Here is a 19,321-nt window from a genome sequence, read left to right as displayed (position 1 = left end):
ATTTTCTTTGTTAAATGAAGTGGAGGTTGAAATATCCACAAAAAGAATAATGCTGACTAGAGGAGAACTATTCTTATGTTTCTTCTCCAAGAGCTGTCTTCATTGTCAGCCTTGTATCTTAAATGTTGTATCGTGGTGCGTGTGTATTTTTTTGTTGCCTGCAGTCTTATTTTGTTAGGTTTATTAATTGATATTTCTCTCATTTTCAGTCTTGGATGCTTCCAGAATCTTGCAGACTTTTTTCAGTGCGGGTGCCTTGGTATGTTCAAACCCAATGTAATTGATTGGACCAAACAGTACAATCTTTTTTATCTGGCAAAGGAGAAGAATCTTCATTCTGTGTGAAGAAAAGTATTGCTGAACTTCTAAAACAGCTGAGCTGAAAGCTAAATAAAACTAGGTATTCTTTAAATCTTTAAAAATTATTTTGGAAGTGGCTTGTTTTAAATTTTATTATTGTTTTAAATAGTAAACCTACACTGCACAAGCTGCAGCAGATTTGGATATGAAACAATCACTGTATGTCTGTATATATAGTTTCAGTTGATACTATGTAGAAATTTTATGTGATTGAAATGACACTGAGAATGTATTTTTTTTATAACGTAAGTTTTTTTTGTTGTTGTTTTTTAAGGCAGAATTTCAAAACCTTATTGGTACCCTTTGCTTTGTTTTGCAGATTGTTTAAACAAAGACAATTAAGGGAAACATTGAATTATTTTAAAAAAATCTAATATTACAAATATACTGTAATTTTATTGCTTACCTTATGTTGTGAAAATCTCTAAGATCTTTTTTGTATTTGGGGGGGTTACATGTAATAAAATAGAACCTTTATGCTTTTAAGTATATTTTACAGACTGTTTGAAATACACTCAGGGGATATATGACCCATGAAATAGGTAACAACAGGTAAGGAGAATACCATCAGAAAAAGTCTGACTTTTTGCCCTATGTTTTGCATGGTTAGTTTATCAAAGTGGATAAGCTGATGATCAAAAAGTATCAGTGTGTATAAAAAAAGAATTATTTCCAGTTGCTTGGACATAGATATAATAGCTGTTTCTTAATATGATGTGAGTCATGTTTCCAAGATGTCAGGGCATCAGTCCAGAGTGGCCTACTGGTCAGTGTGTTTGAGTAGAAGTCGAAGAAGATAGTGATGGAAGTAATAAAGAGAAACAGATCAAGATCAGAAAATAAAAGACTATTTAAATATCATAGAGAACTGACAGCATAGGGTAAAATAGTGTAATGAACTAGAATTCCTGCAGCTAAGAAAGAGATTTCATTCACCTTGGTGAAATGCATTAATCTATGGCATTGTAGAACATAAAGCGTGAGCAAAACAAATTAACATGGAAGCTGTCTCAGTACTTTATTGTAGCTTGAAAACATAAAATAACACAACACTGTATTCCAAGAAAATGTCTTTTCTCAGAAATATCTCATTCTTAGAGAAAATTTCAAATCCACATCAACTGTCTCAAACTGCATGACGGCTACTTTGCCATAATACAAATAATGTCAAAATGTTCAGAATGTCCCTAGGAAATTGGTAGAAATAGCATAATGTTCCAACCAAAGGGGAATATGGCCTAAGTCTGCATACCTTGACCTTTGTGCTCATAAGGTTATCTCTGTCTTAATGGTAGAGTATGCTGAGTCTTTAAAGTTCTGTTCTGAAGTGTGATAAATACTAGTTTAAAAAGCAATAATGTTTCATTAGCATTTTTGTCTTTATTTACTGTAAAATAAGCATGAATCTAGTTTTTTTGCTGTACCTTTTATAAGCTATTCTAAGAATTCCTTACAATAAAAGCTTACAAATATTTTCTGCAAGGTGGAGAACATGAAAAATAATGCCTTAGGTTCTTAGCATTATGTCACGTTTTAACGTTTTACTTGACAACTATTATTTGGTAGCATCAACAGCAGTTGAAGTCCATTACGTCCATTTCTTCTCATTCATCCTCTTTCTTTTCCACTTGAGTGAGACCACCAAAACCAATTCCTTTGGGACCAAAATTTTTTGCATAGCAAACTGCAAAAGAAGGAGGGGGGAAATAGTGTTCTGAATATTTTCACATAGTGGTAAATTATTTTTGCTTTTTAGCAAACTACTGCTTCCAAATTTAAGTTAATGAATAGCAAGAAAGAAATTTGAAATAGTGTGTGCCTTGGGAATATCAACAGATTTTAACAGAGAAACTAGAATCACATACTAGAATTAAATAAAAATATCACATCTGGTGGTCTTAAAATAAACTTCAGAAACTTTGTATGTTTAAGATCTAAGTTACAGTTTCATTAAAATTACTTTCCTGTTTGCATAGACTAGTAGCAGTAAGATTCTCAAAGGTGATTAAAAGAACTAGAGTGTAGTCCAGCAGTATTGGTGGTAGTTTAAGCAATCATATTACTCTATCTTTCTAAGTGTATGCTTAGTTATTTATCACAACTCTGCCTAGCAAGTAGTAATGAACAGCTATTTCTTAAAATAGGTGAATTAGATAATTTGCAGTTGTCTTATTGCACCCAATGGCATGGAACTTAAGAACTTCTCTTTATAGTTCTTTGTAAAGTTCAGTCTAGGACAGCAAAATTTTACGTATTTTCCCTTTAAGCCATTTCTAAGAGTCAAATCAAATCTGTCAATTTTCTTGATCTGAGAAGGATATCTGGATGTATAATTTAGCATGAAAGCATTATTTTCTTTACTACTAGTATATATGAAGCATCTTTAACTCATACTTGCAAGAATTCCAATTAGGACCATGACTTTAAACTGAAGACCTGTAAAGGTCTGTATCCTTGTGGAATTCTTTAGAGTGAGTGAGATTGTACAGGTACAAGTATCTGCCCAGCAGGTATGGCCAGTGTTCCTGTTAGGAGGTCAGAGGGCAAATTTCAGGGGAGTCATATTTGTAGAAGAGTTACAACTTTAAAATTTAGATGTTAAAAGTAGAAGATGCAGCCGCAGTTTTGCGATAGCTCTTCTCTTTGCTTTCAGAAAATTGTTTAAAAAGGTGAGATGAAATTTCATGAAGTTGTTAGGCATGCAACAAGATAAATCATGATGGCTATACTAGCTCTGAAAAGAATAATCTTAGAAAGATTAGCTCAGCTCATTACAATTCTTACCTTTACAGTAGAGCTCTCCATCTTTGTCTGTAACGTTTGTAGATTCTAAACTCTTTCCACAAATAGCACAGCGGAAGCATGTCTTATGCCATGGCTGAGGAAATTGAGACAGCTCATTTTATGTTACAGAAAATACACAGCTCACGGATACAAGAAATAAAGAACTATTGCTTTTTATGGTGTAAAGAGTTTAAAATTGTCTTGTTGGTCTTAACTGCTTCCATTTTTAGTCATACTAGATTAGTCTGCTGGTGTTTTTGAATTACCATCCTAAGATCTTACCCAATGACTTTCTTACTGATGGAGATCTAGTAAATGGCAGAGCGCTATAGATACTACTCTTTCTAGTCACAGAATCCCTTTAATATAACTGCATTCACCACTACAAGTAAATGTTGAAAATATAAAGATCCACAGAGATGTTTGTAGAATGACAGTGGCAGAGGTGGTGGCCTGTACAGTAGCCAACAAGAGGGAGTTGTCCCTCAGATATCATTAAGATGCAAAAAGTTGAAGAATGCTTGTGCAAAAGCACATGGTTTTTAACATGAAAGTCAGTATATTGAACTCCAGCAATTTACTAATCCTCCCTCATTTTTTCTTTGCCACTTCTTCCCATCTCATTGTTGAATAATATGAGAACCACTGTCCTAAAATAGAGCTGGTTTTATGTCTAGAGGCTATGAACTATGGTATCCATAATGTTTTCTCCATTTAAATGAATGTACATATCTTTGGTTCAACCTCCTGATTAAAGTAACTTCAGTAGAGATATGTAGGTTCTTTTGGATGCAAGGTTGTGCTCCAAATTAGTCGAGGCCAAAAGCTATTACTGTTCAATAAAGCATCCTTTGAGACAGTAGTTACCTAGCCTTTTCGGCAAGGTCAGGGATGGATGCAGCAGTGAAGATTGAAGTATGTGGAGGTTTTTTGTTTGTTTTTGTGAATGGGTTTGGGGGGGGGGGAACAACATGGGAAGGGGGTGTTGAGTATTCCCCCTCCAAGTGAGGATTCTGTACATTCTCAGTGACTGTTCTGAGACATCAAGACTGTTTTTTTTAAAGTTTTTCCTTCTAGAACTATGGTAACAACTACTACTTACTTTTCCTCCTCCCATTATCTTCTCTGCAGCATATACTGATTTGCCACAACGGGGACACTTATCCACATCTGCAATCTTTTTGGCAAACTTTGAAGGATTAGTTGGTGTAGAAGGGCGAGCAGGCTTTGGTGATCCCCTAAAACAAAAGTTTTCAGTGTGTTAAATATTGCTTATAATATTACCTTCATTCCAGAAATGTAATTTTTTGTTGTTGTTGTAAGGAATAAAAAATTAAAGTACTGAGTCTTAGACATCCAAAGGGAAAAAAGAAAAAGCATTCTATGGAATCGTGTTGCATGGTTGAAGAGCTGATACTGTAACCACTGGTATTTCCTGAATTGGGTTAAGTAGTAGCTGGCTGTAGATCTACATGGAGCTGACAGTGGCTACATGCATAAAAGATTATATTTAATGAAAAACAAAAGTAACAAAAAAAAAACCCTTTGTTTTATTAAAAGGCAAAAGGGAGAAGGCAAGCAGAAGATCTGTGTTCTTTGTAACTGGCTGGGTGCTAGCACTCAATAGTGAGCAGATCTTGAAAAGAAACATAGATTTTGCATGCTGTTCTCTCTCTGGTCACTTTGAAGTTTTGACAGGTGACTGTGGTTCTTAGTTGGCCTACAAAAGGCCTGTCCTGTGCCGGGGTCAAAAGCATCAGAAAAATACTGTGCTTCTTCTGTAATACCAGCCTAAGTCTTTGTGTTAGCCTTTAGTCATTCACAGAATGACTTTCGAATTACTGGATTGTTGGACTGCAACAGGTCATTAAATCTACAGGAGATGATGGTTTCTGATACAGAACTCTATCCATAATGGATGCATATCTTAAACATATTTAACTGTAACCTTTTACAAGTTTTTATTTCCTGCATAGCATATTCGTTAATTGGTTTCATTATGGTAATGCCAGAAGAAAGCATTGTTGATTTGGGAATGTGCTGAGAATCATTTAAAAAAATTCTGTAAAAATGTACTGCCAGAGATAATTATGTGCAGCTGAGGCCTTTTGAAGATGGTATCCCATTAGGATTCCTTTGTTCAGTCATATTCTCTGTGTTTTTATAAATGGTATTCAAGCCATAGGGAGGATTAAGAAACATTATTTTCCTATAAAAGGGAGAGTATGTGGTATTGTGATTATTTCTCTAACAGTAAAACCTAAGTGTATTTCAGCCTCTGACAGGTTTAAAGGGGGGGGGGGAAGTGATTATCTGTAGCTCTGTAGTGAATGTGATTTTTACCATTGTGCTGCTAATAGCAAATTACAACTGCAGTGAATATGTAGGTCTGTGGTAACGTATAAAGGCTCCTTCTGCAGAATAATTGCCCACTGAAGTAGGAAATTTATAAAGAAGGTTTAAAGAGACTGAACGTTACTAAAAACTGGTAAAATTACTGTGTCCGTTGAAGAAAAGCTGTAGGAAAGTGAGCTCTGCTACTTATGCTAGATGTTGTTATGGATACTGAATGAAATATCTAAAATGTCCCACTGCGTAACAAGTAGTACCAGAAAAACAAAAGGTGCTGTTAGTGGGGTTTAACTCACTGTTGCAGATTCAAGCCTAGATGGTCACCAGTATCAGTGCTGAGGCATCCTGCCCCTTGTCCAAAGCCAATACCTTTGGGACCATATTTTCTCCCATAACAAGTTTTGCAGTAGATTTCGGATTCATGAGCTGCTACTGTTGTACTGTCCAGAGCTTTTCTGCAACCCACTAAAAACAAGAAAAGAGGCACATATGAGCATTTGTGTATTCACACTTGAGTTGATACAGCTCACGATAATTACAATTAGTATTTATTTTTGTTTTAAAAAAATAGGTGAAGAGGGGTGCTAGTGTGTAGCCAGTATAGCGTATGAGATGCAATTTTTCTGGTCTGTTGCTAAAGCAATAGCACGTGTGTGTTTGAGCGCGTGCATACACACATATGATATTGGTAGTATAACCTTCTGTACTTGCCCTCTTATAGGATACCAGTTGTAGCTTAATGGCTTTTGTAATGCTTGTTCTCTGTGCAAAAATCCCTTTTCTATTAGAAATCCTGAATTTGCTTGAAACAGGACCAATGCATGTAAATGTAACACACTGGTTTGTAATACACTTTCAATTTATTAATGTGCTCAGGCTTCTGCTGTTCCAATCTTTTTATTAAGTTCAAATAGTAACAGTATCCTACCAACAGTATGACACTTTGTTCTTATTCTTAATGCCAAAATACTATATTATTGATTTTCTGTTAGGCCATGAACAAAATTTTCAAGTGTGTATAGTGAACATAATTATTGAAATATCAAAGATAGCGAAAGATCACTGCTTGAAGCTTTAATCCGTATGGTACTGACAGAAAGCCTGTTAAATGTTCTGTAGTAACATATGCTCTAAAAGTGTATAAAATATAAATCAAGCAGGGCATACTTTTTTGTCTAGTCACATTTGTTTGGAATGTGTGTGGAATTAGTGTGAAGGGACTGATACTTGGTAGTCTCAACCCTATTAGATTTCCTCCAGGATGACAAGAACATGATTATGGCAGTGCCACAAATAGACCTCTTCCTAGTCATGTTTGTTACAAAGAAATATTACATGAATTAGCTCACTAGGGAAAGTCCTGGAGATTTTGGGGTAGAAGGTACTGTAGGAATGCCAAACATTCATAATGGAATACAAGTTATATCCTCTATGTCACTAGTTTAAATCTAGCCTCAACTTTAAAGAACCAAAAGTTAATGAGTGCTAACAGCTGCTTATTTCTGGTCTCAGTAAGCAAATATCCATGTTTTCAGAAACGCGTGGCACACCTAGAGCTAATAGGCATTGCAAAGGCCAAACTCATGCTTGGTTATTCTGATCAAGTGGGCCTGGAGGGTAGATTACCCTCATCTGACTTCTCGGAGGTAAAAATGGGGTGGTCTCTGTTACCCGCCAGTCTGAAAGCTGATCAGCTTTCAAAGACTGAGTTGTGTTACCAGTCCAGTGTATCTCCTTGCTCCTTATGCTTGGAAACTGAAACAAGGAATAAAACAAACAGTAGCTATGGTCTTCATGGGCTGGGTGACTGAACCTGCCGCATGGCTTTGGGAACTCAGTGTGAGACCCCCTCCAGAGAGGATGAAACTTGGAATTCTGTGAGTGAGTGTGAGTGCCCAAAGAAGATCAGGGTTTTGTAGTATGCTTAAATTAAGTTTTCATGCTTTTTACAAATAGGTCGCTGTGTCAAAGGTGACTGATGTGGGGGGGAGGGGAAGGGGAAGAACTATCCCTTTCTCCAATTTCCTTTGAACAAATGTGTGTACCACACAGAGCTGTCTAGTCATGCATGGGCTGTTGATGGCTTGGAAAGTAAAGTTACTTAGCTCATGTAAACAACACAAACCTGTGAAATGCACAAGCATCGAAACTGTTCAGAAGGTCAAGCTCTAGAAAAGCTAGCTGAGTGTGCGATTAGTCCTTTTTCCACATTTATTTTAACTGTCCTGCTGTGAGTCTTGATAAAAAAAAATTAATTGAGGTTAGAGAATTTAAGATTATATTGGAACCAGTACAGCTTTATTTTTTTCACTGTACTATGGGGGGGGAGGGGGGAGAAAATAATTTACAAAGAGGTTTTTTTAGTTAATAGAAATAGAAATAAAATCAGGGGCTTCTGTAAATGTGTTAACCTGATCACTTTGTGCTACATTCACTTCTGCTTTGAGATAACTACATTTGCTAAGGGAGTTAAGGGATGATGGAAATTCTAGCAGTAGATAAAGTGTTTCTATTTCTGGCACCTTAGGGATAGAGTATCAATTTGAGACAACAGATGGAGCAAAAGCCCTTGAGTGCTATTGTTGAAATAACTTTGAGACCTGTCATCTGTGAACAGATACTGTTCACAAGCCAGCACTAAGAAGTTTCAGGCTTATGGCATGAGATCCTGCCAAATGTCCATCACAGCTGTGATTTAAGCAAAACCTGACAGGGAAACAAATTAGGCAAACAGTAATCTGCACAGGAAGGAAGATTTGTTGGAGACGACTTCTCTCTCACCATGTTTTTAGGAAAAACTCTGATACCATGATTTATAGTTTAGGCAGATTCTTACTGGGTTAAGAGTTTGGTTTGAATTGCTTATAATTTTGTCCAAATTAAATGTTTTCGTCCAAAAATACCGGCACTTTTTGTGTGTCTGGTCAAATATGATAAAAGATCAACTAAATTAGTTAACTATTTTAGTAACTGAGATTGGGTATGGGGGGGCAGGGACTGCTTTTCTTGTGTTGAAAAACAAATTCCTACAACAGCTTTATTGAAGAGCCCATGAATGTGATATGTGAAACTGAACCATCCAGTCTGGAGCTTATGATCTGTGTGTGTGTGTGTGTGTGTGTGTGTGTGTGTGTGTGTGTGTTATGGGAAAAGTAAAGCCAATTAACATACCTTTCATATGCCAACTATGCTGAGATGCATCTTTAACTTTTTACCCTAAACATGTTTCTATTTGAAATACAGTACTACTTGGTATCTAACGTGTAAATAATTTGATTCAGACTTATGAGTACAAGGGTCAAATTAAAAAAAAAATGCTTAACAGAGCAAATGGATGCGTGTTGTATTTTGTATTTCATTTAAAAAAAAAAGTTAATGCTAAGAATGAAGAACTTGTTTGAGTATTAGGTGTCTGAGAAACCACATGAGAGTGAAATATCCTTAAGTATGCCCTAGCAGGGCAGCTTTTTATATTTTTATTAGACACTGGAGAATCTACTTATTTTGCTCTTTCTTCCATGTCAGTTTCTGGCATCTGAGAGAGCACGAGTGTTAGTTAAAACTTTTCTCATGATTAGCACATTCATATCTTTCTCCCTATGGTTTCTCTGGTGTCTGATATTAAATGTTGTCGGCAGCATATGGAAGTAATAATAAGTCTCCAATTTTTGCAAAACAGACTTTTACTCTCCTCTAAGAATTGGGTGAAGGTTGTCAATTAAGTTAAAACTTTTTGAGGGAATTCTTTCTTACCCAGTCTTTTAGGCCTCATTTGCATGGGACTAGGAAGAAGGTAAAGTGTATCTTTTGTCCTGATTCTGCATAGTGTCTTGTGTTGTCATCTAAACAACTAAAATCAGTGCAAAGTGCTTCCAAAAGAGAATTCTCTGTCCATCCATGAAAAGAGGGTGAAAAATTAGATTCAGTGGTTTCTAAGGTGTCATGCTGGTATTCTTACTGCAAAGTTCCTGAATCTCAAGCATTGTCTGCAATGCAAAATAAGCTATTTAACCATCATCAGTCCTTATCACATTGTTTACTCTCTCTGCAAAGAGCAGAAAGAACCAAATTTATATCTTTCTCTTTGATATCTCAAGTGCTAGCTCATCTGTCGAGACAGCAACAATTCCTGAAAGCTGTCTGCCAAACATTGTATGGGTACATGGAGTAGAAGAGTAAGTGAGTAGGAATATATGCAATACAGGGAAGAAGGACACTCAGGTACCCGTAGGGTATTGGTGGGAGATTTTGATGACACATACAGCGATAATGTCTTTCAGCTTCCCTGTTTGAAATCAATGTTAGAGTACATCATAAAAATCAATCGTCTCCCATATTATCTTACTAGGACATACTTCCCTCTTATGAGCATTGTTTATTCAGTTGTTCTAGACTTTTTAAAGCTGTCATGCGCTACATTGTGGGGCAGACAGTAGAGTTTCCTGGAGATTAGCCTGGATGTTGTGGTTCTGTGGCATTCTGGTGTCCCTAACAAAACCCATTGAATGTATGTCTGAAAAGAGAGAAGCTAGGAGCCTGAGACACATTACTCAGGGGTAAAGGGTTAGAAAACTGGACTTGATTATTAAGAGCTGCTATGGAGTAGCAAACTGGCCTTTCAGAAAACTGGCTGCTACTTCTGAAAACAGGTATGGTCATTTTTATTCCTTCAGTTTCTAAAAGACTGTGAAACAGGCTTCATTTTTAGTGGATGTTGTCTCTGGGAGGTAACTAATCAGCTTTCCAGATGAGGATATTCCCTCAAAACTGACTTTCTAAAGAGATTCAGTTTAAACAAATTGCAGTTGAGCAAACTAGCTTGTTAAGCCCTTGCTCCCTCCTCTTCTCCCCTCAGGTTGAAAGCTGTATATGTGACACATGGCTGCTCGTGTTAGGAGTTTTTTCTTTGACCTCCTATGACTCTTAAGGTTTCTAGAGACTGCTGGACCACAGTCAGTCTTACTGTGCTATACTTAAGTAGGATGATTAACATGTGATTGTTTTCCTCTTGGAGCTTTCCTGGAAGTAAGGTGAATATCTCATGACAGCCATATCTCATGAAACTGTCCCTGTGTCAAACTCAGCATGATACTAGGTGTTTCTGCTTTCCTGTTTGTTGCTTAGATCCTCAATGGCATTTAAGACCCACTGTAGATGTCACATGAGGAAACACTTTGAATTAAAGAAATTATTAAGCTTCTTTATTGTTTTTCTGCTTGGAAGCAAAGTAGCATGAAAATAAACTTACTAGCTTTAAAATAAGGTTTGTACAGAGCTATGGAAATGTTGTGAAGTTAAAACAGTGTAGTCCAACTTACTGCAGAGGAAGCATGTCTTGTGGAAACTCCTTCCATTGCACTGAATTTCCTCAGCATGGTACACTGTCTTCTCACAGGCGCCGCATTTGGCTCCACCTCCCCAGTTTGGCATCCTTATATGTGAAGTGTAACCTAAAAAATCAAATTACAGCAGTTAATCCGATAGCAGAAGTGAATTATTTTAAACAGAACAGCTTAATTTTCCTCTAGCCAGCTGCTACTGCAGGGTGGCCCCAAGCCAGGATCGGCTTGTGTGAATTGCACTGCAATACTGGTGGGTTATCCGGGAGCAGAGAGATGAAATGGTAACTCCAAGCCCTCTTCTCTACGTGACTGGCAGTACTGAGGAAAAGGGGCTAGAGCCTTCCCTGCCGTTGGGACTGTGTGGTTCAGCAGACTAATCTAGCAGTGAGGGTACTGGCCTAGTGTTTGACAGGGCCCCAGTTTCAATCCTCTGGCCTGTGTGACCCTCCTTTGTAAATACAGATATTCCTTAGCACTTGGTGTCATGTGATGGTAAATGTTAAATGATTGTGGGATGTTTCAGTAAAAAGGTGACAGGGTCATTCTGATCTGTTCTGGAGAAGCAGCTCTAGGATATATTTTCCAATGATAACCATTTATTTTCACTACTGCCCTCTCTTGTATCCCAGCCTTTTCCCCTCGATTTTTGCTTTCATTTGAATTTCGTGGTTTTGTGTTGTGAGGCAAATTCTAATGGAGGCTTACAAATGCTTTGTAACTTCAGTGGAGTTTTAAAAGCAAAACTGTGAGCAGAAATTGGCATTTTTTTCTACAGAACAATATTCTAAGACTATCTGTCAAGAGACACTCTGTTGTACTATTTATACGTCTCTAAAGGAAGTGCTAGTTCATCCTCAGTGACATGTATAAAGACAATTTTCTATGTATGATGTCATATTATACAATTCACACCTGAAGATTTTCACCCTGAAGTTAAACAAATGTACCATATTATTTCAGAGGACACTTTAATAAAAGCAAGTTGTTGCTTTTCTGAATTTCTTATAAAACAGCTGCAAGATCACTGTGTTACACAACCATTACAAAGTGATAACAGATAATTTCCTAAGGTGCTTAAGGTATGTTTTTCTTTGTCAGTTGTTCTTAAAATATAAACATCTGAGAAAAAGTGAAGAATAGTGCTTACTATTTCAGTTACTATTAGTTGAAGTGACTTGCCCAAGGTCACATAAGAGGGTAGTGACAGAGCCAGGAGCTGAGCTCAGGTCACCTGACTGCAGGCTCAGTGCCCTTCCTGATGACCACGCTATCATGCAGCAGAAACAACCACAACGCCGGCAGCTTGCCCTTCTGTTTTCTTGTTGTTTGAGTCATCATTTCTGGAAAGCCTGGAATGTCATCTTGTCATCTGCTCATCCTGTTATCGGGCTGTTCCAAGCTCCTGGCTCAGGCCTTTCTTATTCTTCTTGGAAAGTCAGTCACTTTCTTATTATAGTTCTTTCGAAGCCAGCTTGTTCTGTTTGAATTTGGTTAAATTCACCGTGAGATATTCTTAGTTAAGGAAAGGATTTTGAACACTGAATGAAGCCTACTACATGAGAATTGTCTCCTGATGTCAGATGAGAGAGAGGGAAATTTATCACACTAGTGATGTAATATAGCTTTTCTTTTAAATGGGTTAAATTTTAGGCTAAAGTTTACAGAATCTGTACATTAGACACTAATGTCCCTTATTTGTCATCATCTCAGTGACTTCTGTACCGTATCTGCTGATTTTCAGACTGAAAGTGAACACTTTCTACATGCCAGCTCTGCAAGCTTAACATGAAATTGAAGGGAGTCCTTTCTGGTCACTAAAGCTAAAAGTTGAAATAAAAGGCATATCTGTCCAGAAAAAGGAAGATGGGCTGCAGCTTAGGAGTGTGTGCTCATACTGAAGCAATAGCACTGAAGTTACAGCAACACAGGCATGTTTTAACAATCAGCATTTGATAACAATCCAGATATTAGCATATCCAAATATAGCCACATTAGTACTCTGGTGATGAGTTTATCTTTAAGCCCATTTAATCACGTAGTCACTCTTGTGACTGTTACCTGCATTAGACAGCATACCTGTCATCCTGATACAAGATAGTCTGTCCTCCTCTTTGCAAAAATGCTTTATGCTTAGCTGAACAAGCTCCCTAGCTCACTCAGTCTTGTCCTCTGCTGTCATAAAGCAACTACATCATTAATCTCTTTCAGACCCTGACAGTTCTCTTGGGAGGCTGTTGAGGAGAAGCTGCTCTGACACTTAGAAAACTGTAATGATGCAGAGATGGAAGAAAACTCAGCTTGCCTCTAACTCTGTTTATCTGCAATGTAATGACTGAAAAGCAAAAATCTGATGTGGTTGAAATAAGTAGATACAAAAATGATTGCATGCAAGAAACAAACTATAAAGTTGGTCCCTCTTACTCAGTAAACACTTTACTGAATAGCGCTGTTAAAATTCTTTTTAAATTTTTTTTGGAGGAGAGATAAAGGAGCAGGAAGAAATCTTTCACTTAGGCAAAATGTTTATGTCTTATTCTGCCATTTTATATTTTCTCCTCTGTACTTTTTTGAAGTATTTTGGTATCAGTGCCATTTTTTCCTTTTCTAAAAATAATTAAAGCAATGCATCAAATCTTTTAAAAGAAGAAAGAACAATGGGAGATAAAAGTTGGTTTTGTGATGCTTTCCTGAAGATTTAAATGGGATGTTAGCACTCACTATGTTCCCCTTGAAATTGAGAGAAAGTTTGACCAACCTCAACAGAAACAAAATTGGGTCATGCACCAGCTGGAGTAGCACCTGTAGCTCGCTGCCAGGGAAGCGGCTGGCCTCAAGCTGTGGTGGGTGCAGCACTCCTGTAGTTTTAGGTCCCCTCAAGGGTGCACAAAGTTTTTCTAAGTGTGGTGACAGGGTACTTGTTTGAAACTAACTCTGATTACATCATTAGCTGAAGGAAAAAAATACTAGCTCAGAAAAAGTCTGATAATGTTTGATAGTGAACCTTGTGCTGTTACAGGCTGTGGTTAGAGCTCTTAAAAGAGCTATTGCTACTGAGGCTAATTATAGTAACATGACTGGGCATGCATACACATTTTCCATGTTTTTTGCCATCACCTGATGGGAAGCTGTAGGAGAAAGAAGTCACAGTAAAAATGTTCCCATAAGGATACTGGCCTAGGAATGGCCATGTATACCGTGATGTCCACACTGGCTGCCTTAGCGGCTGGCTGAGTACGAGGGCAAGTCCATGGTCTCTGTGTTCTTGCTTTGCTCACCTCTCCAAATATTTTGGTGATCTAGTGGGAAGCAGAGTGAGAGCATTCTATGTGTACTACACATGTGACAGAGAAACTTTTGAATATTAGTAATGCCAGATGTTGGCATGCATTTATGGTACTGCTAAGCTGGAGGAACGTTCTTGGTCTTGCTGCAAAGGTATTCAGCAGCTCATATTGCTTCATTTCAAAATGCAGCTATTACGTGGAGTAGAATTTATACACATCAGATGTGCAGCCAGGGATACATGCTTCACTTTATTTAGAGGTCATAACATTGCTATATAGCCTAACCTCAGAGTACAGAAGCCTTTGAAATGTTTCTGTGCTCTGCACAGGCATGAAAAAATGTGTTCTACTGGGCTATTAGTCATACCATACAAATCGGGATATAAAGCTGTTATATTCACATAACTGTCATAGAGTTTCTGTGTCACTCTAATTAGAGTACTATTATAAGAATATAGTCCAAAAATATGTTTATATCCATTGGTCTAAATGGGAACTGAATGCAGGACTGGCTTTATGTGGTTTCATAGAGGAGTAGTTTTTTAAAAGGCAGTCCTAGTGCTAGATAGTGCACTGAAGGTGAAAAAGATGTTGAAAAAAATGCTGGTGTTTTCTTCTGAAACACTAGGTTTTCCATGCTAAATGCTTATGCATTTGATGGTCTAGAGCTCAAGTCATATATATAGAAAAGGCAGAAATCACTTGCTGTTTGGCTGGGAGGGATATCTCAGAGTGCCAAATGTGCTATAGGGTGGCTTTCAAGTGGATAAACAGAATGGGAAATATAGGTCTTCATGGCCACTGAATCCTGCGATGGTAGAAATGCTGAACCGAAAGGACTCAGATAGATGCGCTTTGCATCTCTACTTTTAGTCCTAGCTAGCTGTTCAGTCTAGAGCCTGTTAAAAATATAAAAAGATTGTTTCCTCATGTAATAACTAATAATATCAAATTAAACCACTGTCACTATTGAAATGGGAATTTCCAGGACTAGATCAGAAATTCTGGCTCTGGTTGAAGTCCATGGGAGATGTCAATGCAGTCGGGATTCTGTTCCTGATTAGATAATCACAGCTTTACTGCTGACCTGTCATGTGACCATTAGTGACTCATTCGACCTTAGTCTTACTCCTTCACCAGCAACCCGGGGATAACACCACGTAGCTTCCTTTATAGAGACCTTTGAATAGCTTTAATAGAAGAAATAGAGTGGCATCCAGCTGCGCAAACATAGGTATCTTGCACGATATTCAGTATTGTCAGGTATCCTGCCTAGTCTCCAGCTGTCACTCCAGAGAGCCTGCATCTCCCATAGGTCTTGTGTTATATTTGGTAGTGCCATGTGAGTGTCTTGAATACTCTGGGGCATCAAAAATGGCACCAAGGACAATTGAATCTCATCTGTAGTATCCTTTTAAGAAGATTAATGCTTTTAGATGTTTCTAGGTTATCTAATGTTTTTTTCCTGTCAGTTTTAGTGCAGTATTAAAAGTGTGGTATTTCTTATTGGCAAAAGCTGTGTTTGATTTAAAAATAATTTTAACACACTGCAATTCTGTTTAAAAGTGTCAATTAAATACCACTATAGTTTCTTTCTCTTTCTCACTATGTCATATTTAATCTTGATGTTTCTGCAGTGCAAAACACAGTTCCTGTCACTACATCTCAAAAAGCCTGAAGGTGCTTTGGTCAAAATCTAATCCATTGCAGAAAGCATCATTTCTCAACAGGATAGTTATACAATAGAGAAAATGCTTGCATTTGAAGAGTGAGCTCATTTAATGAAAGATACAACATGGTTATGTATTTACAGTGATATTTCTTATATTCAGATGTGTTCAGTGGAATATGGATATAGACGAAAGTCTGGGTTTAGGAATTAGTCAGTGTACTACTTTTAACCAACACATAGAGATCAAGGGATGGGATTTTCCACAATGACACAGGAAAATAAATACTGATTTCAACTGACACTGGTCACGCTAAGTTACACTAGTTCTTTCAAAACAGATGGTTTTAAGTGACTTGATAAGAAGCAAGTGAGGGGCAAAGCTGATAGAAGAACTCAAAGTCCTGCCTCTGAGTCTTTTGCTTTTATCCCTATGTATCCTTCCCAATAGTGTCTTATTTTCTGGCATGGTAATGACGCATTTCTATTAAAACTTCTTTGGTGAACAGCTTTGCAGAAATTTAAGATGACATCTCCAAAAGATGTGATATGCCGACACTAGAACCAGATACTTAGTTTTGACTTAGAAAAACACCCTCCCCACCCCCTAGACACAGAGTTCAGTTTGATTCACGTGGCTGTGGGAAACTGCATCCTGCTGCACAAATGATGAGTTCCTTTCCCCAGACCTTATCCTGTGCTATCAGCTTTAACTTTTCCTTCCACATTATCCTTCTTTACACCTTTATCCTTGTCCTAAGATCTCTAGTCCCAAGCAAAGCTCTTATGGACTTTGAGATATTGCCAGGATAATTGAGATTAGACCAAGAATTATTTTAAGTACATGCAAGGCTTCACTCTCTGAAATAGTTTTATCTTTAGATAGAACAATTTTTGAAGTAGATAATAATTAACTTTTTTTTTTCCTAAAGACTTGGCCAATCATGCTGTCTTTTGATGCTTGAGCGATGAGCATGTGAATTCTTTCACCCTGCATTTTTATTTAGTGATTTTCTGTGGAGTTTACATAGAAATGTCCTTCTGGTTTAATATAAAACCAGTTAATGGCTGACATTAAAAATTTTGAGTGACTTCTTTTTTAGTTTTATAATGCTTTTACTCTCTTTCTGAGAAATTTTGAAAGCATGTAAATTTGTATACTATAGAAAGCTTGTATATTAAGATAGAATATCTGTGGAAAATGTGATTCTTCACAAACTTTTAAAAACTTCTGCAATTTCTATGTTATCCAGTCCTGCCTGTAGTACCAATGCCTGTCTCGCTGATGAGAATCTCCACAGCCCCTTTCTTGTAACACTAATAGCTACAGAAGGTCGAGAAGCCGAGAAGAATCTCTCTTATCAGTTGGCTACTGCAAACCTAAAATACTGCTGTCAGCTCTACAGGACTCCCAGTTCTGTGCTATACCTACACATTTTTCTTAGTCAAGCAATAAGCTGTTTCTAATAGCTTTTTTGGGGAAAAAAAAAGAAACCCAAATCCTTATATCAAACAGTCTTGCAGAACCCCATATACTACACTTACCAGAGCAGGTTGATGTTTCTTCCTATTTTCTTTGGCCTCTGGCAGAGTTTAACTCGAAGGGTTCCTGCACTCTTTAAATGCAGCAGCCACCGCTGTTGGCCCTATAAGCTGGGAGGGGAGGGGAATGAGAGGGCTTTGGGGATCTGAGCAATGCCATTGCTATCATCGAGCTGAAAATAACATCTGACAAAAGCCTGGCATTTTGTTCCCTTATGTCCGCTCGTGAGTAGGTGGACAACAATGCAACCCCCCCGATTACACCTAAAGGCATTCTTAAATGCACTCTAATAGGTCATAAATAAAGATTGAAATTTTATAGTTACAATTAAATTGCTTAAGCGTGAATCATAAAATAACGGTTCCTGAAATGAGGATTTAGTCATAAATGATCACATTGCCAAAAATAATCTAACAAAATAATTATAAAAATAATCAAGAACTGATTGTAAGAACTTCTGGGACTCAACAGTCTTAAACTAAATAGAATTTCATTTAGTTGAGCAGTTCATAACTTGATAGCTATAAATGGTTTATATCTGCTAAAAGTTTTAGAGTATGGGGACTTACGCTTGTCACTCTAATTTTTAAGTTTGTACTTCTTTTAAGCGTTAAGACTGGTAGCTAATATGTGTAGAGTTTAGCACGTTTAATCATTGCATCTATAATTAACTACCAAACCTCACTGAGCCCCTTGGAAATGCGTGATATTGCAGCCATTTTAGAGGTGGGGAGAGTAAAGCGCTTAAAGTTCATTTCTTTGCAGAGTTTTTTTTTTTTTTTTTCTTTAAGTGCTTTACAGATTTAGAGGGTAATTCTCATTTTGAAAGGACTTCTGAATTTAGAAACTTCATTCTTCATGGATTTTGTGATGAGTGAAAAGGCCAAGCACCTAGAACTTAGGGGTTAAAAACCGAAGGCTGATAATGAAGGTCTCAACTCTGGGACTTTTGTGGGAGTGTAAGGAAAATAGATGCCAAATCTATGTGAAAATTCAGGATTTTAGGGGCCCATTCACTGAGGCTAATTTGAAAATTCAGTTTTAGGAGTTTAACATCTCTTGACTTCTTTAGAGTCCAGCAAAGGTTTTTGATGTAAGGTTAGGGGCCTAATTTTTCTTGAGCAGAAGAGTCTTGGACCCCATTTCTTCTCGTTCATTCTGCTGAGGATAGTTCATGGAACTCTCTTAGTTAAATAAGGCTAAATGGTGCGGTGGCAGCTGCAGATGTGTATGGTATGAACATCTCCTGTAAGATGGTTGAGAGGAAGGACTGGGGCGTGACTGAGCTTGCCGCTGAACTACAGGAAAGCACTAGCAGGTTGATAACCACTTGCTGTTTGTGCCCCTGGTCAGCTGGGAGCCCAGACGTTCTCAAGAGCTGAATCTTCATTGATCTTTGCTAGTTAGAGCATGTGGTTGGGTGGATTTGCACCATAACCAAATGCAGGGGAATCTGTGGAGAAAGATTTTTTTCCCCCCAAACTTCAGCAATTCTTTTCCATTTGTTGAAGTTAAGAGGTAAAGGCAGGGTACAGCCTTTAGATTCCTGGTACTGGCTGTGGCTTCGTTTATGTACTACTGTGCTATGTCAGATACTATATCCCCCCCCCCCACCATAAGGAAGGGAATCTTATTTACAGGTTCCTTATAGGTGCAAGGAATGGTTGAATGCTTATTGGTTATTATGAATTTGATATAATCCCAAGTCCACTGTGGTTATCAGGACTTGAAATTGGAGAAACAGACTTGAAATATGCAATTGGAGTGCACAGATGCATTAATTTTCATATTTCTGGTGGTGCAGGACTGTAATGTTTTCTGTTAATCAAAGGTAGGGATTAAAAGCACTGCTCGGAGAACTGGAACACAGCATATCAAAAATGAAGCTAGTCTGAAGATCAGAGGAACCCGCCTAGAGCTTGGCAACAGAGTAAATCAAGTAGTCGGGTCACGTTTAAGAAGAGGTTAGACAGGTGGGAAGAGCAGT

At 37.6% G+C, this 19,321-nt stretch overlaps 2 protein-coding genes across 6 annotated transcripts in view; one reads left to right on the top strand and one right to left on the bottom strand.

Annotated features, from left to right (window-relative positions):
* The window catches only part of ZDHHC13 (zinc finger DHHC-type palmitoyltransferase 13), a 39,167-nt gene that overhangs the window by 17,393 nt on the left and 2,453 nt on the right, over positions 1-19,321 (top strand). For 2 of the 5 annotated variants that reach the window (XM_067296253.1, XM_067296252.1), the window contains one exon: positions 210-846. In XM_067296253.1, the coding sequence (XP_067152354.1) occupies positions 210-345 (136 nt within the window). In that variant the 3' untranslated portion in view covers positions 346-846. The other 3 variants (XR_010884118.1, XR_010884117.1, XR_010884119.1) reach the window with 3 other exon arrangements.
* CSRP3 (cysteine and glycine rich protein 3) lies at positions 1,883-17,431 on the bottom strand. Its single transcript, XM_013959393.2, has 6 exons — positions 17,337-17,431; positions 10,815-10,946; positions 5,793-5,961; positions 4,247-4,382; positions 3,145-3,238; positions 1,883-2,044 (listed from the first exon to the last, which is right to left on the bottom strand). The coding sequence occupies exons 2-6, from the start codon at positions 10,924-10,926 to the stop codon at positions 1,965-1,967; spliced, it is 591 nt and encodes a 196-aa protein (XP_013814847.1). The 5' UTR covers positions 10,927-10,946; positions 17,337-17,431; the 3' UTR covers positions 1,883-1,964.

The sequence above is a fragment of the Apteryx mantelli genome, chromosome 4 (assembly GCF_036417845.1).
Source record: "Apteryx mantelli isolate bAptMan1 chromosome 4, bAptMan1.hap1, whole genome shotgun sequence".
Classification (NCBI taxonomy): domain Eukaryota; kingdom Metazoa; phylum Chordata; class Aves; order Apterygiformes; family Apterygidae; genus Apteryx; species Apteryx mantelli.
This window is presented reverse-complemented; position numbering and strand designations above follow the sequence as displayed.